The sequence below is a fragment of the Notothenia rossii genome (assembly GCF_949606895.1).
Source record: "Notothenia rossii genome assembly, contig: scaffold_45, whole genome shotgun sequence".
NCBI lineage: Eukaryota > Metazoa > Chordata > Actinopteri > Perciformes > Nototheniidae > Notothenia > Notothenia rossii.
This window is the reverse complement of record NW_027639483.1, coordinates 8565-32872: the sequence shown is the minus strand read 5'-3', so window position 1 is coordinate 32872 and position 24308 is coordinate 8565. Positions and strand designations below refer to the sequence as shown.

The following is a 24308-nucleotide window of genomic DNA, read 5'->3' as shown; positions in this document are numbered from 1 at the left end:
TGGAATAATAATATGTTATGTATTATATCAACCATATTGGTACAATGAGTGACATCTCGTGACGGATTTTGGAATATTGATTTGATTTTTCTCATGGCAGTTAGACTCTAGAGACAAAACCAGGGGACTTTATTTTTATTTTTAATCTGTGTCTGTCCATTTGGTGTAGTATTTGTTCCAATATTACATTTGGTTTATATATTAGTCACTTTCTCATGAAATGCCAGGTTTTAGGCCTTGATTTGAACATTCAATCCAGAAAATAAAAAATCAACCAGATTAATGTTTATTTAATCCTGACTTGACTAGAGGTAAGTAAATATGTATAGGAAGATGAGTTAAGGGATAGAGGAGAAAAGGTTATGGTATAATTACAGAGCCTGTCCATTTATAAATTGAGGAAATCAATGTTAGTCTGTTAAACAAAGTTCGGCCATCTAATAATGTACTATCTATTATTAAAGATCAGAGGAAAAGAACAGAACGACAGAGGTAAATCCAGAATAACAAATAAAGAAGCAAAGAGATTGTAGAGCAGTGAGAAGGAAAAAAGCTTGGTGTGTCAATTCATTACTATGCCAGTATTTTTCGTTGTTGTGAAAAAAAAATCGCACCCTCGGATTTTTTAACAGCCCCCTCAGTAATTTCATCCTGGAGCCGGGCCTGCTGTGCGGCGTCATCACAAACGGACGTCGCTTCACGTGACGCTCGGAGGAAAGGACGTCCCATTGCTCTTAAAACTCATTTCCCTGCTTCTCGTGGTTTCCTTGCGTCCCTCCATGCTTCCCTGGAGGGAGGGACTAAACACAGGGAAACGACGCGAGTGAGGGAAGCAAGGATTTCATTTAATCGACCTGAGACGGGGCCATAATATATCTATGATCGTGACAGCGTGTGTCAATCGATTTCCGGGTCAAGTGATCGAGGAAAGAGGAGTCGAGGAGGTACATTGGGGCCCAATTCAAAACCGCACCCTACACCGTACTCTTACGCACTTCTACTCCGTTTGCGTGTTCGCGTGGAGGGTTCTCCACTAAATCCCGTTCCAATCAAACAAGTGGGTAATGGGAGTGGGTTATCAAACTCTCTAACAATCAGTCTACAAAGAAGGAAGCCTCATTCAGCTGTGAGTGTGACTACAGACGGGTTGTGTAGGAGTCGGTTTGGAATTGTGCCGTAGTTTCCGGAAGCAAACGTTAAACCGAGCAGCGTCGGCTTAACTCGACTGTTTCTCGTCAGAGAAACACACATGGTAATTATAGCAAAGTGGAAAACAGAAAACTACACCTTGAACACCGTGCATTCGTTCTGGGGAATCTAGAGGTGAACACATGCTGTGTTACTATCTGAACGTAATGTTTTAAAGGCATTTTGTGTTTCCCCCCCTTCTATTCCAACTCACCAAACTAAGCATTATGCTGACCTGGAATAGTAGCTAGGTAGCTAACGTTAGCAAGCAACTGTGGCAAGTCACGTGGTTCTTTTTTAAATTTTATATAGAACATGTCTGCGGCTAAAGTGAAGATGCGAGGGAAGAAGATGAGGAACCAGCCCTCCAGTGTTCAGTATGTGGAGAGCGGCACACAGAACGGTACTGTGCCTTCTGTTGGATCTACGCTTTTGCTTCTTTGTTGTTTGTGTCATACTATATCTACCGTATTCATTTCTCTTTATCTCCATGACCTCGTCTCTTGCTGTCACAGTCATTTATTCATGTCTCTGCCGAGCTCTGTTTTTTTTAACTTAAATATTAATGTCAGCGCTCCTAGGCACTGCTTTTACTGTCTGTGGGGGCAGAGTTGATCTAAATGCAGTAATGCTGTTCTGAGCAACATGCATGGTCTAATAAACTCGCGGCTCTTGGTAAGATGTACTGTGGGCTTCTATGTTGTAACAATAGTTAACCCCAGCGTGACAGTTGGGTGGTTTGAGATACTTAATAATCTAATGTACTAATGTTGCATAAGTATGATAATAACAAAAGGAATATTATATGTATACCAAATAAATTGGTCACTTTTTAAGTTGAAACCAGATTTTGTGTTTTTATCATGCTTTATAAACAAACACATTTTAAACTCCTCAAGCTATAACAAAATATTTGCCTCCAGAAAAGTACCCCTAAGTGTCTGGCGGTTGTCTGACATTATTGTTAATCCAACCTTGGACATATTCAACACTTTACATGGTGGCCTTGAACTGATAAAATAATTATCTTCCCTAAGGTGGCGGCAGTGATGAGGGTCCATCTAGCATCCATCCCTCTACAAAAAGGCAGACAAACACCCACCAATGGGGTGGATGGGTCCGTGGACACCAGAAAGATGGTGGGGGCTACTCTAGGGAAATGCCCAATTACATCACAGGTAAAGACAATGTCCTACTCTCATAATTTATAAACACATTTTACTTTTGTATCCATAACGCTGCTGTTTTGCAACTCTGTTGCTTTCCTGTTGGCCTTTATATAAATATGGTATTAAGTGGAAATAGGGACAATGCAAATTCACTGTCGGATTAATACCATTTCAAAATGTAGTGTCTCCGCCCTTCCCCCTGCTTCCATCATTACTCAGCTGGAGCTTTTGCCAGGGCCAGGGCGGCAGAGGTGAGCACCATGCTTAAAGCCGTAACCAGGACAACGGGCAGCTGCCATGTGTTTGGAGCCCTGCCTAAACACATGAGGAGAAGGGCCATGAGCCACAACACCAAGCGCCTCCCTTGCAGACTAAGAGAGGTGGCTAACAGAATGGTAAAGCAAAAATATTCCCTTTTTTTAATCTGCCACATAACATTTTCTGTCTCTTTTTTTCATAGACTATCCATCTCTGAGTACAGTGACATTTCTGTTTCTTTCCTCCTCCAGCGGGAAAGGAGCCTACAGGCCGGCCCCAAGAAGAAGAAGAAGGAACAGGCAAAGAGCAAGAGCCGCAAGGCGCGCCGCCGCCACGGAAATCTGCTGCTGGAGTTCAACCGCCGCCAGAGAAAGAACGTCTGGCTGGAAACGCACATTTGGCACGCCAAGCGCTTCCACATGGTTAAAAAGTGGGGATACTGCCTTGGGAACAAGCCCACCTACAAATGCTACCGCTCTTGTCACAGGGCAATGAGCGGCCACTGCCTGCTACAGGTAACCCTTACTGAAATGGAGGGCGTGTTGTATTTTTTTCTAAAGAAATTAGGATTTTAACAGGACTTTAACAGGATTTCACTGACATTTGAAATATTTGGAATTTGTTGTTTTTGTTAACGTAGGACCTATCTTACTATTGCTGCATAGAGCTTCGGGGAGAGGAAAAAAAGCTGCTGGCTTCTCTCTCACAACTGACCAGCAAGGAGACCGGTGAGACTAGCCTTACTCCCACAAATTGCATTTTTGGTTTTTACTATATGCTCCAAAATACTGTGGATATGGTTTTAATCTTCCACATGAATTCTTCCCTTTTGAGTTTGGAGTGGTAATCTGTGTACTGTTAATTAACACCCAATCTGATCAAAGTAGTTTATTGTTTTTGATTTAATTACAATGTTAAAAGCATTTGGTGTACTTCAGGTCCCACATTTGCTGCAGCACTGTGTCTATCAGGGCGCAGACAGGGCAGTGTGGTGGTGTACAGAGCAGGACAGTACCCCACGCAGCCCCTGGGCCCTGTCACCTTCCTCTGGAGACCCCGTTCACAGGATTTAACCAACAGGCAGCTGTGGATCTGGGCTCATCCCTCTATTAAACAGGTTTGGTGGTTGACAATGAGTTAAAATGCAATCTGTAGTGAAAGGTTTTCTTTTGGTTACTGGAGTTAAACCTTGTCTCCCATTCACTGTGTGCTCCTTTTAAGGACCTTCTTCTGGAGTTGCAAAAGGTGTGCCAGTGTTGTGACCCTGTGGTTCCTCCAGTGGTGACACCTGCTGAGGTTTTTCCCACCCTAGAATTGGAGCCAAAGCCTGAGAAGACCTCTGATGCCAAGCAGATTACTGAAACCAAGAGAAAGCGAAAATGTAAGGATGCCAGTGGACCTGCTGCCAAGAAGATTCTTGGAGATGGAACCAGATCTCCCAGCACCCCGGTGACCTGGAAATCCAGCTCAAATCGAATAGTTATAAGGTTAGTGTAGTTCGTATAGAAGGTAATTAAGATGTATACATACAATTTGGCTTGGATGTATTATTTTCACTCAAAAGTATTGATATATTTTTGTTTATACTTGTGGATGTGTTGCAGTGATCTCACAATGGAAATAGTTCGCTATCGCCTGATTGGACCTCAGTCCTTTTCTGTTCTGGCGGAAACCATGGAAGCAGCTACGGACTGTAATGTAAGAATTATAGTCTTGGCATCATGGAAAGCAGAATGCCTCTTAAATGTTCTCGCATTTAACTCCAAAAAACTGTGTTTTTCTTTCTTTAAGGAAATAAATATATCCAAGCCCTCTCACCTCTGGTGGCCTGAGCAATGCAAAAGCGAGAGCAAGATGAACCTGCATCAACAACAAGCTCATGTCTTTCATATACTAAAAGGTGTATTGATATTTTTTATTTTCACACAATCAAAATACTGTTGTTTTTTACGACATAGTACTACATTTATTGCCATCTGGTTAGATATGTGTGTGCATGTTCATCTCACCATGACTGTATAATTCATCCAGGCATCTTTTTGACTGGAGAGCTGCCCTCAGGCACAGTGCTGGGTCTGACTGTAGATGACCCCAGGCTGACTTTACCTACAAAGAAGGTTAAAGCTTTGCCCTGTGTAAAGCCTGCACAAGGTAAAATCTGACCTATCAGACACTGGAGGAGGGTGGGCACTTAATTTACACATACACATGGTTATAGGGCATGCAATCACAAGTCATCTCCCCAGACTGGAATCATAACCTCTATTTTTCTTATGTGGACTTAGTCATACAGCGTGCAGATGCATGAAATGTTCATTTATATGCAAGCAGAAACCTAAGCCTTAAATAAGACGTCTCTATAGTTCAGGTAGAATCAGTCTGTTGTCGTGGTCATGAGGTTGCTTCAGTGAGTACACATCTGGTTCTGTGCTCCGGGGGGCCTCTGCCTGGCCACGCAGATGTTCCAGGTTCGAATCCTGGCAGGACCCTGTACCCAAATACACCCTCAGTGACACACAACGGCTGATTCGCTGACAAAAAAAGGGTTTCTTTCAACCGCGCCGTTTATGTGTTTATAGTTTGCTTGTTTAAAATGTACAACAATATTAGACCAAAGGAAATCCAGTCAAGTAAAAAAAAAAGAAGCAAATTAAATTACATTGATGCTTTATGTCCATGCTTGCACACTTCCTTGTTTACTTTCGCCCACATTGTATTAAGAGTGTTCAGTAGAGTACCTCTTTTTTCTTTACTTAGACCTCTTCTAATGCCAAATGGCTAGATCGAATAAAAAGGTTTTGTTTTTATACAAATCTTGTTTTTAGATAACTTCACATAAAAAAAACTACAAAAGAAAATGCACAAATAATAAAGAAACATGGGCCACTTAAGGCTCTAAAGCAGGGGTGTCAAACTCAATTTATTCGCGGGCCACATTGGCATTATGGTTGCACTCAAAGGGCCAGTTTTAACTTCAAGACTATAAAAATATATAATATATAATATATATATATATATATATATATATATAGAATAATGTATGATATTACATGTTGCTTTGGATTATTATTGGATAAGGTAATCATTTTGAAAAATTATGTTTTTGTTTTTCAGTTACAAAAGCTTGAGAACTTTTTTGATACAGGAACATAATTTCTCTCTCCAATTAGCACTAACCAAGAGCGGGATTAGCATAAGCAGGACTGCAAGGATAATATGCAGGGGTGCACATAACTGTTTTTGCAAAGGAGCACCTGCAGATGTTGCTTGGTGAGCATCCTTAAAATAATTTAAACCGGACCAGGCCTACTTGACTCTATGAACGGGGGGGGGGTGCGCACTAGTGAGCACGCAGCAGGGTTACTGTGCGGAGGGCATTGCAGACCCTTCACGCGATAGCGAGGGGTAGAGGGAGGGATCGCAGATGCCGTCGTGCTCACGGTCGGATTAAAAAAAATGTAACCTAAATAGCTCGCGAATTATACTTTGGTGGACGTTATTATACCTGTGCGGCCCGCCCAAGTAAAGTGTATGTGTGGGAAATCCTGCTATCTTACCAGTTCTTATGCAACTCGCAAATATCTCTCTCTCTTCTCTCTTCTCTCTTTTCTCTCTCTCTCTCTTCTGTCTTTTCTATCTCTCTCTTCTCTCATCTCTCTCTCTCAATGTTGCGCACCAGTTATGTGCAGACCTGATATTATGGCACGGCTTGAACTAACCAGGGTTATCTGTAACTTGTTATGACAGTTTGATTAAAATCCTTATATGCAAAACCTGCAAAAGCCACTGGGATAATTGGTAGGATAAGTTTTTTTTTTTTCAAAGATTTTAAATCCTATACAATTTTTGAAAAGGAATATCTGAAAGCACTGCAAAAGCATTTTCTCTCAAATCCCATCTCTACCAGACTGTACTATAATAAGATATTGTCATTAGATTTAAGCTTAGCAAGACCTGCATAAATGAGGATGCAACTTAAATGAACTTATATTTAGGACTGTTACCTTACTGCCTGGCAAAAAAATGGCTGGCCCATTTCTGGTGAAAACAAAGAATTGGCCCCAAGCGGGAAAATCTTTTTTTATTATACCTTAAAGATGCTGTGTTTTGTATTGCACGTCAAACAAGGAAAATATCCAAAGTTCCGATTTATATATACTTGAAAAAACAGACGATAAAAGAAAAAGAGATCTGTGGCAGGTTGTTATCAATTGGACCCGGTCAGTCAATACTTGTATATGTATGGGAAATGCAGCTATAATGCTAATAAGGTTAAAATCAAATGCAGAGTAAACATTTGTAGTGTTCAAAGTAAAACTGGTGAATATATATTAACTGCATTAGAATATAAAACACTGACAAGCAAAGACAAATCCCAGTTTCAGTGTTAGCTGCTGCCTGCCACTCGTCCACCAGAAGACTGACAGGACATCCATCCTCTATAGTTTTTAATTTAAGTATATATCTTGTATTTGAGTTCCTTGTAGATCAAAAATGGTACGGTATTCTTACTTTTTTGATTTGATTAACGAAAACCTCAGAATCTGTATTTACCAGCAGTCACATGGCGGCGAATGTTTTCACCCAAAAAGGGTTGACGGAAAGTACACGGATGCTGTTTTTTTCATCATCTATAAATCAGTCAAAAAGAGCTTCATATGTCCTTCTCACACTTATGATAATGCTGGTCATACAGGATTGTGCCATGTCTGTGTGTGTGTGTTTGTTTCAGAGATGGACGAGAAGAGGAGGGAGCTGATGTTGCAAGGAGTTCCTGAACTCTGCTGTCAGAGTGACCTGTGGGAGCAGTCGGTCCGCAGCAACGTCGCTGATAACAAAACATCCGAACAGGTTGTCCATCATTTTGTTAATAGCAGAAATATAATGCAGTACTTTCCAGTCAATCAGTTATTTACCTTACATCTGTAACTCTGGACGCACAGATAATCGCATAGGTTGGTCATTTCTCAAGCATTTTCTTCGCATTTCCTTCAGGAGTTGAACCGTATGAGGAACGAGGTGCTGGTTCCAGGCTCCAGGCTGAGCCCCACCCCTCCGCAGGGCAGAGTCCCCATCCTGCTGGTTCAACAGCCTGGCAAGCAGGTGGGAAATGAGATGAGGTCCTGGGGGGCTGGATGGGACCTACTGCTTCCCAAAGGATGGGGCATGGCCTTCTGGGTCCCATTGGTAGGTAGCATGGACAGTGGATGTATTTGATTACATGAACAACAATGAAATGCAGTTTGTATTCAACCAGAAAGTGTAACAAGCAATAATGTGCATTAAGGGTTACAAAAGATTTACATAACAAAAAATGTTGGAGTAATGTACATAAATGTATCAGTATCTTTAGATAATGTTAAGATTTATAAGTGTATACATATAAGGTGCAGGGTTTAGGCATATATAGGGATGGGTACCTAGCCCCGGTATTAAACGGGCCCCGGGCCTGAATTATTAAAGACCGTGGTACCTTTAAGCTCCAAAGTTATCGGTCTTTTTATCGGTACTGGAGACATGTAAAAAATATGTCATATGTATTATTGCTACAAAAACATTATATTGCAGTTTCGCCAACTCCGTTTCTAATATGCATCTAGTCACTCAGTAAAAATCAGGACATTCTGATCTAGAATTTCAAAATAAAAGACCTTATATAAACATTATATAAAGACCTTATATAAACATTATATTGCAGTTTCGCCAACTCCGTTTCTAATATGCATCTAGTCACTCAGTAAAAATCAGGACATTCTGATCTAGAATTTCAAAATAAAAGTCTGCAAAATGCGTCTATGATTATTTTTAGTATTTTCGATCTTTCCAATCCAGGCGAGAGATATCTCTCTCCCCCGCCTGCTTGCGAGGAGGAGTGGCAGTTTACACACACACGCAGCTGCTACATGCAGCAACATACACACACGGAGGAGATAGCGGACAGAACGCGGTGTGGTTAAACTTTACCCAACTCGATGTGGACAATGCTCGTTACCTAAAGTGCAATAAGAGTTTAGCATGTAAGGGCGGTAACACGAGCAATTTGTCGAAACATTTAGCAAAAGTGCACAACATTCAGACGGAGAAATGCACCGTTTTCGACTGTCTTTCTAGTAGCTCTGTAGCCCCATCCACGAGTAACTTTTCCACGTCAGGTATTAACTCAATTATAGAAACATGGGTTAATAATTAGAGGTAACTGAGTTATTTATTTTGTTAAAGTTTCAGCTATTCTGTTTACAATTCTGTCATCAGATTATTTAATATGATTTGTTAGAACGATGTTGTTTCTTCTGATGTGACATATTATGTATTTCATTTAAATAAAAAGCAATGTTAGTTTTGTTCCCAATTTGTTTAGTTAGTTTACCTTGTTTTTTTCCCCAAAAGAACCGATAAAAGTACTGTTAATAGACCGGATCGATAAGCGGTATCGATAAAAGTAGTAGTACCGTTAAAACCTTAATGATACGCATCATTAGGCATACAATTAAATACAGTTGTAATGAATATTAAATGGGTTGGAGCCCCATGACATTCAAAGGGGAGTGTGGTGGTGGGCTGGTACTAATTGACTCATGGATTTGAGGACCCTGGCTAGTTCTGAGTTTGAAAGTTCAGGTGGGTTATGGAGTTGTGGAAAAAACAGTTGCGTAAAACTGCCGTGATGTCATCTTCAATGCGAACCACACAACCAACATCAGCCGTTAGCTGGTAGCACTCAGAGCTCACAGCTCCTCATATCTGTTCAGAAACTGGACAAAAGTTAAACAAGTACAAACCACAGACTGTCTGTGTCATGGCGAATACAGTCGCTGGTTTATTTCTGTCTGTAGGCCGTTGTTGTGAGTGTGGATGTAGTCGGAGCATATACAACGTTAGTTTAGCCTGGTCGATCCGATCTCCATTCAGAAAACACACATTTTAAAAGGTGTTTCGCCTGCCGTCTTGTCTGCAGACTTGTCAAAGCATTAATTCATGGTTTTTACTAACAGTATGCATAATTTCGAAACGTTTATTACAATTAAATCACGGTAAAATATGTTAATTTGGTTGTAGTTGTAGCCTCCTTGCCAGCGATTTTCTCTGACCATTCAGCAGTCGAGTGTTTACGTCACTAGTTTAGCATATTCAGCCCGGTAAGAACCTCGATTTTGGAGGGCCAGAAAAAAGGTAAAAAAGTAGCCCTGAGCCAGAACTACCCCTAGTGGAAAAGCAAAAAAAAGCTCGCTTAAACCGTGCTGCAGTGGAAAAGCGCCATTAGGGTCCTGTCCCGATTGGCAAACAGTCTGTGGTTTGGATGTGAGGGAGCTTTGATGACGCTGTGAGCACATCGCAGACACCGTGTACGATGGAGGTCAGCGATGGCAGGTAGTGGGACACCGATGATGTGTTGAACTGTTGCAGGGCCTTCTTGTCAGCTAAAGAGCAGCTGCCATACCGCACCGAGATGCAGCTGGTAAGAACGCTCTCGATAGTGCAGCGGTAAAAGTTATTCTGTATTTGAAGAGACAGGTGGTCTTTTTTAGCCCCCTTAAAAAGTACAGGTGTTGTTGTGCCTTTTTAAACAAGGCTGGATGTTTTTGAAAGACCAAATGAGATCATCACAGAGATGGACACGCAGGAATTTGAAGATTGAGCCACGTTATACCTCAGATGTGAATACAGGGTGCGTCTGCAGCCTTTAGGCTTACAGTAGTCCACAATGAGCCCTTTGGTGTTAATGATGTTGAGGCCAAGGTTGTTGTCAGCGCACCATTTTGTAAGAAGCTGGACCCCAAATACCGTCAAACTATATGCTTTATGTGCAATATATACTTTATAAGATATGCCATCTTTAATAACTGTAATATATACCGGGCTGCTAAATCCTAAGAACTGCTACAGGATTTGATTTTTAGATTTGATTTGTTTTTGATCTGTAGTTTTGAAAATGATGTAACTTTGACTGAATAACACTATCAGACAATCCACCCTGTCTTAGCCTGTCCCTCTCAGGAGCCAAGCCTGGAGAGGTTGGCCCAGAGTGGGTAACGCCCCGATTGCGACATCGCCCCCCAGAACTGGGGAAGCGCCCAGGGCTGGCCCACCTTCATCTGTGTCATCTCTTACCTCATTCACACCAACGGTGTTTCAGGTCGGTTCGGAGCTGGAGCTTGAAAAGCACCGGGTCTTCCTGTTCAAACCGCAGCGGAACAGCCACTTAGCTCCGAAATCCGGTTCGTTTCAAGCACCAAAAAATTGTCCGGCTAGAGCAAAAGCACTGCATACGTCACGCTTACGTCGAGGCGGGGGCAGGGGCAGGGGCGGGATCAACTTCTGAACAACAACAAAAAGCCTGCGTTTTATCCAGTTTTTACACAACGATACGCCATTTGTGCCTCTTTGGATCAAAACGCAGACTGGAGAACCACCTATGCAGGCAGCGCATATGCAGTAACCCGAGTGGGAACACAACGTGAGCAGCCGCCATGAGACCCAGAGTCTGCATGATAGTCAAAGCTGTCACTGTTGCCCCCTGTCGCAGTCTGCAAACTGCCTGAAGCAAGGATGCCTATCTCCCCTCGGAATGACAGCTTTACCTCTCTTATGCCTGTGAACGGAGGAGGGATGCTGCAAAACTGGAGTTAATAACCCAGTCTCAGCGTTTCCTGTCCGCCCACTCCGTTAACACACAGCTGCGCTTCCATTCCCCATAACACTGCGTTAGGGGATGTGCAATCAGCTGTAGGGGCCCAGCGATAAAGCTGTGGTACTCTCTGGTGACCCGTCGTGCCGCAAAACTCCCCGCGAAGGGAAGCTCTGCCCATGGGGGGTCGACACAGAAAGGGCAGACTCTCTATGAGGTCCTTGAACGCACCACGTCGCGCATTCAGGTTGGCCCGGGGCCGGCTACGTCTATAGAAGTCTCAGTGGATGAATGCTTGATTGATATGATCAAGGGGAGTACCCAATAGAGTCCAGTAGAGGGCGGATTCTTTGAGAGATATAACTGTGGTTACGGTAGAGGTGGGCGATATGACAAAATCACTTACAAAATTAACCTATTTAATTGTAATACACGTTTCAAAATGATGCCGAAGTAACTAAATACTGATAACGGTTAGTAAAAACCTGTCTAGTCAGGATTCAGACAGTATTGCACTTCATTTATTGTCTTGGTTGATTCTGTTGGCTTATATTTTATTTGATTAATAACGTATTTATATTGTTGTTCCCTTTTTGAAACAGATGTTCAGTTATGCTAAAGTGACTTTTCCTCATTGATGTTTTACTCTCCTTTTCATGTTTATTGATGTTACATCACTGCTAGTGCTACCTAAAACAGAAAGTGCATTTTTATTCTGAGAAACTGTGCCTTGAATATTTTATTTAATTTAGCAAGAGAGTGCACTTTACTTGAAGAAACCAGTGTTAACGTTTGTTGTGTAGGCCTACCTACTGGAACACTGAGGAAGCCATATCAAAATTCCTGTTGAATTGTTCATTCAGGGATTCATTGCAGAATTAAAACCAGCTTGAAATGGTATTTTGGTCTGTTACTCCTTTTTATTTTAGTTTTTGTTACCTTTTTGTTGTACTGTTAAGTAACTTGAAAAATAACCATAATGACCGACATGAAAAAATATTGCGATAAATATCGTCTATCGTGATACTTCTTGAAAAATATTGTGATATTATATTTTTCAATATCGCCCACCCCTAGGTTACGGCATCCTTAGTTGACCTATTGGGATGCAAACTGATTAGGGTATAGTGTGGAAGCAGGGTTTCCGTTAGCCGGTACCGGTTTTTAGCTGGTAAAATGTATTAAAAACCGGTAAATTTTAAATGTCCGGTAATAATTAGGGATGCTCCGATCGATTGGTCACCAATCATTATCTGCCGATATTCACTCTTAATAGTTTGATCGGTGCTCTCTATAAAGGCCGATCAGGAGAGCTGGATCTGATCGATATAGACATAAACGTGAGTGAAGTATAACCGGACACGAGACAGAGATCAGATCAGCTGCTGCTGAGTCTGACGGAGACAAGCAGCTCTGCATGATCACCTGAAGCCCCGCCCACTGTGTAGCGAGCTGCATGAGAAACTGACGGGCTGTCAGGAGAGAGAGAGAGAGAGGGAGGGAGAGAGGAAAAAGAGAGGCTCCGGTTTCTCCTGTGTTATCTTCCAAAGTTAATGTTAGCTTTTGAATAATGTACTTTATCTACTATAAGTAGTTTGTTTGAATGTAATAATTATGTTGTTTGTGGAAGCGCATCATTTATTGAAAAATTAATCTGAACTTTTCGATCTTTACGATTTATAAAGTGAAGCAATATACAAATGAGCCCCATAAACTGAGTTTTAAACATCAGCATATCCGGTCATAGTCCGGTAATTACCTGCTAACGGAAACTCTGCTACACAATTCTTATTATTATTATTGAAACCTGACCGGTAAGTTTAAAATGTGTCCGGTAAAATAAATTATTTCCGGACATTTGACCGGCAAGAAAAAATCCTAGCGGAAACCCTGTGTGGAAGGTAGGCTGGACTTAAAGGGGACCGATCATGCAGTTGCACTCTTGTACGTCTTTTATACATGAATATGTGTCCCCAGTGTGTCAGGGAACTCACCAAGTGTCAGAAAACACAACCCTCTCTCTTTTCCTCTTTACCCAAATCTCTAAAAAAAGGGGCTGTAACGGATCTGATACAGACTTATCCAGATTTGAATTATTTTCTACGTCAGAAAAGGGTTGGTCCGCTTAGTGGTCAATTCTCCACCTATCAGGGGAATGAGAGGTTGGTCCACGGCCGGCCATTGCTGCTCGAAAGCGCTGGAGACGCTGTAGCACATATGCCAGGCCTGTAAGTGGCGCTGTAGTCTGCCACAAAAGCAGCGAAGAAGACTTCCATGGTTGCCATGGTTGCCCTTCTGTTTATTCTCCGCTGTGGCTCTTTTTCTCCCTCCCCGAGGCAAGCGTTTGCGCCTCCTTCTTTCAAAGAAATGAATAATGACTAATCATATGTAAGGGATAATGTGCAGCGACTCGGTCATTATGGGGAAAAGAACGGGCTGATCAGGAGCCCGAAGCGGAGGGATCTAGATCGGCATGAAGGTGTTAATTTTCCCCGTAATGACCAAGTCGCTGCACATTATCCCGCTTATTACATGGCCACATTCTCAACAAAGTATGACTCCCAATATTAATTGAAAGGATTTTATTGATTTAAAAAATAGTTTTATATATTGATTTAAATTGACATGCATCCGCTAAGAAAAATAGTCCGTTGTTACTGTTTGAACTAACGTAGCAACGGCAGGAACTGCTTCGATAGCGTTTTTGAGGAGCTTTTTGATTACAGATTTGAAAACATCGTTGCTTGCTTTAAAAGTAGCACAATTCATTATGTAAAACCTTGGAAAGTATCTAGATATCCCTGCCCTAATGCCAAAGTAACTGGTAACTGATTATGTGTCGCCGTTTGATGTCTATGTCTGGACCGCTGCGTAAAAAGGAGGGTTTCTGCCCCATTACTTCTCTTACTTCAATAAGAATAAAACACGGGGGACGGAGATCTCTTTTTCTCCCCCTCTTCTGACAGCCCAGCAGCTGATCTCAAATCACTCTCCCCTCTCCTGCAGGGGGGCGTGGTCAGCTGCAGCTCACAGAATCAGCCTCCTGCAAAAACAGTACTGGAAAGAGCAAATAGAACGAAATGAGGCTAAAATGCAGGATCTGTTTGGTATTTTGAAAAAAAAAACTATATTTATATACGTTATATAGGTATGGCCCTACAATATATTGTTCAAATATAGCATGATATGTCCCCTTTAAGTTGAGCCAGGACCAGTGTCCCGAAGCACTTGGCGATGATGGCGCTGAGTGTGACGGAATGAAAACCATTCAGACTCCCTGCAGCACTTTTTTGGAAACTGGTACAATAGTTTTCAACTACGGGCACGTGGGGACAAAAACCTGGGCCAGTACAGACCTCGGACAGCACATGCTTTGAGCACCCTTCCAGGGAGGCCATCTGAAGCAGTGGTAGAGTCGGGCGGTCTGTTCTTTTGGTTTGGGGATGGCTTTGATGGTTTGTTATATTGTCCCGATCAAAATGAGAATAAAAAGTGTTCAGCTTGTCAGGTAATGAGGCATCATTGCTGCAAGGGGATTTGTGTTTACACTTCTGTAATCCCTGATAAACTGGATGCCTTGCCACATGTGCCTGTGGTTTGTTGTTCATGAAATGCTCCTCAATCAGCTGTTTGTGTTTTTGTTTGGCACTCCTGATACCCTTTTCAGATTGGATCTGACTTAGCTGTAATTGCCAGAATTCAAAGCATCATCATGTACCTTCAGCAGAAGTCTGACCTCTGTTCATTAGGGGTGTAACCGTTCGCAAATATTTCGGTTTGGTACGTACCTCGGTTTTTAGGTCACGGTTCGGTACGTTTTCAGTACAGCAGAAAAAATGATCACAAAACATATAATATATATATATATTTTTTTAATTATTAATAAACTGAATATTCACTCAAATACATACAAAATGTAATAAAATAAACATTAAGGTGCAGCATTTCGATTAACTGAAATAATCTGTACTTGAACTGTACTGTACTAGTACTCATCTAAGCAGCCAGCTTGACACTAGGACTTGCTTGCTTGTCATGGTATGTTCATGTTTTTTTTAAAGAAAAATTAACTTGTCCACATTGCTTGCCGAAAGGGCAGATCTGCTGGCACTAACAATGTCTCCTGCTTTGGCGAACACCCTCTCGCTTGGGACAGAAGTAGCAGATACAGCCAGGTAGCACTTTGCTAACATGGCACTGCACTTTTTGCGAGTGGTGGAGGCTTAAATGCTAGTGGGAGTTGGGTTTGCACTTCAGTCATTTTTCTTTTGGTACCGGTGATATTCACGTTCGGGTGAAGCCTTTCAAATGAGTGTGCAAGTTCGATGTATGTATTGCCAGCCGCGTAATACATTTTGTTGAACAATGCAGACAAACAGCTTTGGTTCAGTCCACCTGTCTTTGTCCGTCATCCTTGTACGTAACTGCGAAACCAAAATATTCCCAAACCGAAGACTTCAATGATGCTGGAGGATTTTCGAGCTCAACTGTATCTGCGCTAGCCATTTCCTCAAACTACTGACTAAATTTGGACGCATCCCTGTGACCACGGGCCTCATTTATAAAGGGATATACGCAAAAAAAATGGCGTACGCCAGTTTCTACGCAATGTTTGCGATTTATAAAATACTAACTTGACGGGAAAATGTGCGGTCCTCTAAACCATGCGTACGCACTAAGCACAAAAACGGGAGAGACGAGAAACTACGACACCGTTGGCAGAAGGAAGAATGGAGAGAAATATGTGGAAATAATACCATAAATAAAATGTTACCTCTCATTTATCATATATGAATTCATTTTCAAAAATTGATTAAAGCAAATCTTAAAATGATTTAACAAACGCCTGTTTGACACTCCTCAGTGCACACAAAAACATAACTTGGAGAAATAAATAAAGATGGATATGTTATTTAAAACCACCTCGAATATGTTATGAAATGTTTTCTCATAAATGATGCGGTAAGCAGGAGGACAGAATCACGTCTAAACTGACGCCGTTTTGCATTTCTATAGGTTATAGATACGAGCATGGTTTTATATAGGCCTACTATCACGTTTAATCGTGTTTTATGCCGTTTGCCAAGACTTGATAAGTCGCTCGTAAAACACAGGAGGTATGGAAACTAAGAACACCATATGTGGTCAATTGTACAGCTAATATAACACCACACATTAGTTGTATTTCCTTTAACTGGTGGGTATAGAGTTTCTGCTGGGGGGTTGAGATGCCCAGGCTGCAGTGGAGACGCTGCGCACAGCTGATCGACAGCTGGGACACAAACCTCCAAATACAAAATAAAAATTCAGATCCAGTTGTCATGACTCCACTCCGGAGGGATTCCCCTTATCATTTCTTACAGTTTCTCATCAAGGGGGTGTCTACTGTCCCCGGTACAAACACACTGCCTGAGGAAGGCTGTGTGTATTTATTTTGTCATTAACCTTTTTCGGACCACTTATTCATTTATTTTGGTGACGATACGACCTCCATGGTGCTACTCTGGTTCAAACTGCATCCACCAAACAATATGATTTATCTCGTCCTCCCCAAAATAACCAAAATCTGACAGTGTGAGATGTCTTTTTTAGCTGTTCTGTCGTCATTTCTTGCGATCTTCTTCATAAAGTCAGTCAAAATGAATGAATGAATGGGCGTTTCTTTGACTATTTGTAGGCAAATATGGGCGTTACGTGAAGCCCGCAAAAGCTGCACCACATTTCGAGTCGATTGTGATTATAAAGGGAAACCAGCGTAGGAAGTGCCGTACGCACTTTCCTCTCTGGTACGCAATGTTTTGTGAATCGGAACATTTCTGTACCTATTTTTGGGATTTCTACTACGTAAGCAACCTTCCCACGTGAATCCTACGCACGGCATTAGAAATGAGGCCCCTGCTCTCATAGTATACCTCTCGCCCGATGAAATGATATATGGTCGCTTTATGACGCGTTGAAACCAATGGGAGCAATTACACTGAACGCTGCGACGCAGCACCTGATATTACTTCCAATAAGTTGTTCACGTTCTCAATTTTTTACGTTTAACGTTATATTCGTTCGGTACACTATACCGACCCAAAGGGCCCATACTGAATATTTTCGGTACGAATACGTATACCGTTACACCCCTAGTGTTCATCCAAGACTTCTTGTTAGGAAGGGCCATGAAAAGAAAAAAAGAAAAAAAAACTCTTGGAATCGTCCTCCACTGTCTACACCAGGGACGGGGAACCTCCGGCCCCCGGGCCGTATATGGCCTGCGGGACCATTTGGTATGGCCCTCGAGGTAATTTATAAACACACAAAAACGAAAAGAAATTAAAGAAATCTAGACCACAAAAAAATTAAACAAGCGAGTGCCTGTTTTTCCTGGCCAAGGTCAGGGTCCTTGAACACAACACGAGCCTTGTGTCATCATGTGGTATATGTCTCGTCTGACAGGGGTGCAGTTCTGACGGAGAGCACCAGAACGTCGCTCCGGCACTTCCAAAAATTGCAGTACCCATAAGGAGCCGTACACATGCCGCAATTTTTGCGTGGCTGTGTCTTTAGTTGTAAGCCCAGTGGTGATCTGTTCATCTGTCATACTGATCATACAGTCAATAACTTTGTTGTTATTAGCATCTGGTTAGCTAGCTATGCTAATGAATATAAGAAGCTTTTTCCACAACCAGTTAGGTAAAGGCAACATCTTTATGATCATAATGTTGCTCTCAAAGTGCACCAGATTGATGCTTTTAACTTCAACATTTAAAAACAAAAATCTTCCTGCGGGAGCATGCCCCCGGACCCCCCTAGAGGAGGTTAGGTACCCCCCCCACTTAAATAATGTCCACATGGATAGGAAACTAAATACATTTGCACACATCTTGTGTCCAATATCTTTCTGTTTTGGTGGTCATGCCACAACCGTGCATGCATGTGTGAGTCATGGTTAGATATCTGGATTAAGAGGTTGCTTTTTCTTTGCACAGAATGAAAGAAAACAGAAATTAATGGGCTGTGATTTTAGTATTTTTAAGCAGAGGTCAATAATTTTTATGGCCCTCGGAGGATGTTGAAAAAATTGAAATGGCCCTTGAGAGGAAAAAGATTCCCCACCCCTGGTCCATACCCATAAGTAAATACATATTTTGTTGATTGATTGACAACTGACACAGCTAATAGTAGGGATGCTCCGATCAATCGGTGCTCTCTATAAAGGCCGATCAGGAGAGCCGATCACATGATGTAAAATACATGACACTTTTCTCTTCGTGCAGCAAAACAAGCTCGCCAAAATGGCTTCAACGGTCTGGCAGTATTTTAAGGTTTCTGAAAAAGATTATAAAATAGCGGTATGGAACGTGTGTGAAGCAGAAATCCTGCAGCTCCGCCCGCTGTGACGGACCAGTGAGCGGAGCAATACACACACTAAGAGTTAGACATAACACACTTAGCTATTTGATCTACCTCTGGAACAAGCTAAACTAGTTACATATATATTTATTCTTCACTGTCGGGCCACTCATTACTGGATCAGTGAGCTGCATGAGACGAATTCTGACGGGCTGTCAGAAGAGGGAGAGAGAGAGAGAGCGCTTCCGCTAATTTCTCCCGTGTTATTATCCAAAGTTAATTTAAACTTGAATAATGTACTTCATTTGAATGTAATAATTATGTTGGTTGTTGTTTATGGAAGCGCATCATGTATTGAAAAATTAATCTGAACTTTTCAATCCGTTACGATTATAAACTGAAGCAATATAAAATGACCACCATTAACTTAATTTTAAACATCACTTTAAACTGAAGATCCCCATAGCCCCCACCCACCCGATCGGGTCGGCGATCGGTATCGGCCGATAATGATTCCGGGGATCGGTGATCGGCCCCAAAATGCCCGATCGGAGAATCCCTAGCTAATAGTGATAGCCTTCTCTTGCTTTCTAAATGGCCATTGGATTAACGCCACGTTTCGACTCAGAGCAAATGTCAATCAAATGTGGACAAATGATAAAAATGCTGTGCAACCACAAAGCGGGACACCTGGTCTCCCTGATGTGGGGGAATCCAATTTTTATGAGAATTTTGTGCTTTCAAATGTATTTTTACAAAGTTATTTGGTATCAAAAAGGGAACTAGAATAACAACTGATTATAAGTCATTATAAATGAGGGGTGTCTTGTATGGTAATGAATCACGACTTTACTGTGGGATCAATGTCACTAACTTTTTAATGGACATGAATATCTTTTTTAGTCAGTGAAAATACAAGAAAGTTTTGCCAGGATTACCATTTGATTTCACCTTATACAGATCATTAAGGATATATGATGACTTCCTAAATAGATTTTAGATTTTTTGCTGCAGCCCCCTCAGCACCCCCCCCCTTCCCGCGTCCATTCGCGATGTCTCGCAGATCCCACGCCGCTAGCAGGAAATGAACCCAGCTCACACCGTCCGCTCCTCGCAGCAGCCCGCCAACACGGCACCCAGACCCCACGCAGCATTCTCATCTGTTTGTCCTTACTGGTGTCATTTTCTGGTTGCTAACGCCATTGTAACACATAATCACTGATGTTCCGCTGTAACAGTGGTAGACTCATCAGACCAGAGTGGGCTCACAGGGAGGGGGAGGGGGGGGGGGGGCAGGAGCTCCAACAAGCCGTGTAGGACAGAGAGTGAATAGCTGTATGAGAAACCATTGTGAGTTTGGAACATTGAACAATATTAATCTATTCTAGTATACCTCAACAATGCAATTATGATCAGTAGAAATGGCCATGACATGGGACCTTTAAGACTTTCAACTCTGTTCTAATGGTTTTAAACATTTGTCTTTTCCATGTTTTGAGGCAATCGTAATTTGGCTGGACAAGCACTGTTAAATGTACGTTGAAATGTAAATTTAAAAGGCCCTCAGGTTTGCATAATTTGTCATATTGCCTATAAACCAGTATTTATTATTTTATGCCTTCTTTTTCTATCTGCTAGGTGTACAGAGGAGTTCGCATTGGGGGACTGAATATGAGTCTGAAACACTCTCAGAATAAAGGAGCCCCACACTTTCCCCACGATTACCCAGACTGCCCTACAGGCGTACGTTTTCAGGAGGAACAGGAGGCAGAGCTCTTGGCAAAGTTCAAAAGGTCAGCTTAAAACTGAGCAGGGAAGGAACCAAAAACATGAATATTGTATGTTTGAGTATTTGTATTTTTACGGAATTCAGCGGGAAAATCGTGTGCTGCCAAAGCTTACATGTATTTTGTATTGTATAGAAGGCTGATTTTTACTGATGGAACTGTTTCTAAAATGTAGTTTAATCATCCATTGCAGAGGCAAACTTGAGCTTAGGACCTTTACACTGTAAATGGTAAATGTTTCCTTTAACAAATCATAAAGTAAGGTGATAATTAGACTAGTGCTTGAACTAAATATACCTTGAAGTAGTTACACTATGACTATACAATCATCGTCTTTGGGTTCGAGAAAAGCGCTATAAAAATCAAATTTATTATTATTAATAAACTATGAACTATTTATAGTGTAAATTGGAATTATCCACATCTGTGCTCCCGGGTGTATCTGTGTGTTTTGTTCTTGTATGTTCCTGTCTTTGTTCATGACATAAGCTGCTGCTCATAACCAATTGCCCATTGCGGGATTAATAAAGTTGTTGATTGATTGATATTATTATCTGCTAGGTTAAGATAACATTCCCTTGCCTACACTCTTAATAAATGCAGAGCATGACATTGGATTAAAGTTTGATAGAGAGAAGCACTCCAAAGCTCTGACCCCAGTAAATTCCCTTTATGCACATTTCCCAGACTGCGTGCTTCTTTTTCAATACTTCTGTGGCTGTGTAGCACTCATGGCAGTTTGACAGGGGTTTAACCTTCTGACCTCTCCTGTAGGCGTCCACCCGCCAAAAGATCCAATTATATTAAACATGGCTGTCTAGCTCCGTTCTGTTGCCCGTGGCAACAGCTCTCCGAGGAGTGGGAGCTTATCACGAGGAAAGGAGAAGAAGAGAGGAGAGGAGATTGCCAGAGCACAACAGAGGCTGACACAGTGATGGAGGAGATGACATCATATGGAGAAATCACTGAGACAAAGCCTCTGAGCCGAGTCATTGTACTTAGGTAAGTGTTTGTCTACCTTTCATTCACTATTTTTTTTTTTAATCCTCTCCCCGATTGTGAACATGAACTCAAGTCAGTATTGACTCAACACACACCCACTGCAGTTCTACACCAAGCTGTTTAATATCCTGCTAATCTAAATAACACTTCTTATAATATTAATGCTGTTGACTTTTATAGGTCCCTTGAGCAGAAATGTGCACTGTTTTTGTGAAGTCATTACTTCGTACCAGTGTTTCCGCCAGACCAGGGCTGAGAGGGCGTCCACCCCGAGAGCAGGGGGGGGGTGGGGGAGGTGGGGGGTGTTTTGAATTTTGACTTGAGCCGTCCCTTATAGATACTGTCTTTTTACGTGAGTGAGCTGGATCATTTGGCTCGGCTCTCTTATGGCTCATTTCCACTGCAGCGGGTAGCCCCGTTTAAGCGTCCTTAATCGTCCTCAAGCGGCCAGGACAGTTTTTGGTGGCCTTTCCATATAGCGTAGCACCGGCAACCGGGTACTTTTTCCCTCTTTTTTCGGCCCCATAAAATCGTGGTTCTATCAGGCCAGGGCCAGGGCTGAACTAGTGACGTCAACACTCTCGACTGCTGATTGGTCAGAGAGAATCGTCACAAGATCACGCGCGAGATCATCCCTAGCGTCGCATATATATATATATATATATATATCTATCTAGAAGCAAGCTTGCAGCATTTTTATACACAGCATTTTTGTAAACGGAGGAGCTACAAAAATGGCAACGTCAAAGAAAAGCACTCCGTGGTCGACCGAGGAGGTGACGACGTTCCTACATCTCATTGGGAATGATAAAATCCAGCGGGAGCTCGACGGAAAAACTCGAAATGTGAAAGTGTTCCAGGATGTCTCTGCACAGATGCCACGCCTACACTGCGTTGCTGCCCCAAGTCCTAAACTGTAAGGGAAATGCGCCGAGGCCTGAGCGAGGACGCTTAGGGACGCTTAAACGGCGCTACCTCGCTGCAGTGGAAATGTGCCATTTAAAGCACCGGCTGTTTCGGCTCCCAAACGGCTCTTCATGTTACCACAGTTTACCACGGAGCTTCAGTATCGCCGCTGCGAGGCTCACGCGCGTGCTTCACTAAAACCCCCCCCGCTCATCGTGTCCAAATCGCGCACGTTCCGTGTTGTCCAGTAGCAGGCACCTTCAATGTCGGGGAAACGATTTTCAATACTCCGAAAAGAATCCCACCAGACTCCTTTGCCCCTCCAACAGAGGGATGTCATTGTCCTGTTTCCTTTTCGTCATTTCAAGTGATAAAAACTCTCAATCTTCTCTCGAATTATTAATATTTTTGGACGCCCTCGGCTCGAGTTCAGGGCGTCCTGAGCTGAATAAGGCCATCAAATGACGGCAAGACGCCCCCCTGGCGGAAACGCTGCTTTGTACCTATTTTCGATTAAGAGACCCCTGCACAGATTTTGGCAGGCTTGATAGATCGTGCTTCTCCAGTGTACGTCGCTTTCATCATAATGTACCTGATGAGAATACCCAAAGTACATCCAGCCTTAAATTGCTGCAATACATCAGAGATTAGAGGAGGGGAAGAGTTGCATTTATCCTCATGAAACCATCACACCAGTCTTGAGTAATGAAGGACTATATGAGAAATAAATTGGATTGCTTTTCACTGTCCATTGGTTGCCTTTTTGCTTTCAGTATTACAATTAACATATATATTAATAATCCTTTAGGGAGCTTTACGGGGCCATAGCAATGTTTCTTTTTGAATATGAATCACTTGTTACAAATGGATATTGATTGTTTTGTATGCTTCTTAGGAACAGAAAGTCACTGAGGCTACTCTCTGGTTGGTGCAGACCCACGACATCTAAAGGTCAAAACTCATGCCGTGTTGGGGAGCTGCCACCTCTGGACCGATCAGCCATGACGGTGTTTCTCACTGCACATAGGATGAGTCTGGTGTGGGTGCGTCTTTCAGTACTGTGCAAGGGCAAACCAGAGCTCCATGCCATGTTGTGTGTACCAACAGCAGAAGACCTGAATCTTCTGAAGAAAAAGCGTGGCAGCAGTGGCCCCCAGGAGCCCCCGCACAGAGACCACTTTAAAAGCAGTGTTCGACGCAGAAAAAAGGAGCCCAAGAAAGCTGCTGAATCCTCTTGGTGTTCTGATAACACTCAGGGCAAAGAGTCAGTCTTTCCCACTGAACCAAACCCCACCACATCTGTCGTCCTCAATTCATCATCCTCTGACATCATTCTCGGGCTGTGGTCAGACCCTCTGCCGAGCATCACCTCCAACTGCTCCCGGGTGACCCTGGGCTGGGTCACCCAGGGCGACTTCTCCCTGTCTGCAGGCTGCGGGGAGGCCCTGGGTTTCGTCAGCGTTACTGCTCTTCTCAAAACCCTCTTCAACCAGCCGATGGAACACAGAGGAGTGTTGCTGCTGCGCAACCCCACATCTCTGCACTACCGCTTTGCAAAAATCAACATAGAGGTCTGATAGAAACATCTGGGCCCATGCAGAACTGTACTTCCCATCTGAATTCTTGGGTATTGGAACAACTCAAGATATATGTCATTCATTTGCATTATTCTTCATCCCCCAATGCCTCTGTCTGAGGGACGCAAGTGTTTTCTTTGAGCAACAGGTTTCCAAATGAATCAAAGTAAGGCTTATTTCACACCTCCTATATTCATGCTAATGATCCCAGGAGTATTTATGTTGATGCATACATTTTATTTTTGTGTCAAATGCATGGGTTTGAATTTTGGAAGAGTGTCCCTTTCGGTTTGAGAAGCCTTGGTTAAAAAGGTTTTATTTGGAATATAAGCTAATAAAATATCCATACTGCACATAACAGACGTTGTTATTTTGGGGTAATTATTGTCCACATTCCCACTTTGTAAGAACATACAGTGTTACGACACACTCAATAATTGAAATATGCATTAAG

The 24308-nt window shown here is 42.4% G+C and overlaps 1 protein-coding gene across 7 annotated transcripts; it reads left to right on the top strand.

Annotated features, from left to right (window-relative positions):
- The first annotated feature begins 754 nt into the window (after nucleotides 1-754).
- Nucleotides 755-24212, top strand: pop1 (POP1 homolog, ribonuclease P/MRP subunit). Of its 7 annotated transcripts, none has more exons than XM_079696094.1 (16): nucleotides 756-944; nucleotides 1501-1591; nucleotides 2226-2366; nucleotides 2577-2752; nucleotides 2867-3130; nucleotides 3256-3343; nucleotides 3554-3732; nucleotides 3837-4102; nucleotides 4220-4313; nucleotides 4407-4515; nucleotides 4647-4766; nucleotides 7348-7466; nucleotides 7611-7802; nucleotides 20221-20375; nucleotides 21144-21371; nucleotides 23173-24212. In XM_079696094.1, the coding sequence occupies exons 1-16, from the start codon at nucleotides 879-881 to the stop codon at nucleotides 23852-23854; spliced, it is 2970 nt and encodes a 989-aa protein (XP_079552220.1). In that variant the 5' UTR covers nucleotides 756-878; the 3' UTR covers nucleotides 23855-24212. The 7 variants fall into 7 exon arrangements, with proteins under 7 accessions (XP_079552221.1, XP_079552220.1, XP_079552226.1 ...); XM_079696099.1 differs by having other exon boundaries at nucleotides 844-944; nucleotides 2540-2752; XM_079696098.1 differs by lacking the exon at nucleotides 756-944 and adding an exon at nucleotides 951-1252 and having other exon boundaries at nucleotides 2540-2752.
- Nucleotides 24213-24308: the final 96 nt, after the last annotated feature.

What these genes read in the sequence shown, in the direction of transcription:
- pop1 (XM_079696094.1), top strand. Translation starts at nt 879, where the DNA reads ATGATCGTGACAGCGTGTGTCAATCGATTTCCGGGTCAAGTGATCGAG. An exon ending in ACTGACCAGCAAGGAGACCG is followed by an intron (nt 3,344 to 3,553) that starts GTGAGACTAGCC and finishes GGTGTACTTCAG; the next exon opens with GTCCCACATTTGCTGCAGCA. An exon ending in CTCATCCCTCTATTAAACAG is followed by an intron (nt 3,733 to 3,836) that starts GTTTGGTGGTTG and finishes GCTCCTTTTAAG; the next exon opens with GACCTTCTTCTGGAGTTGCA.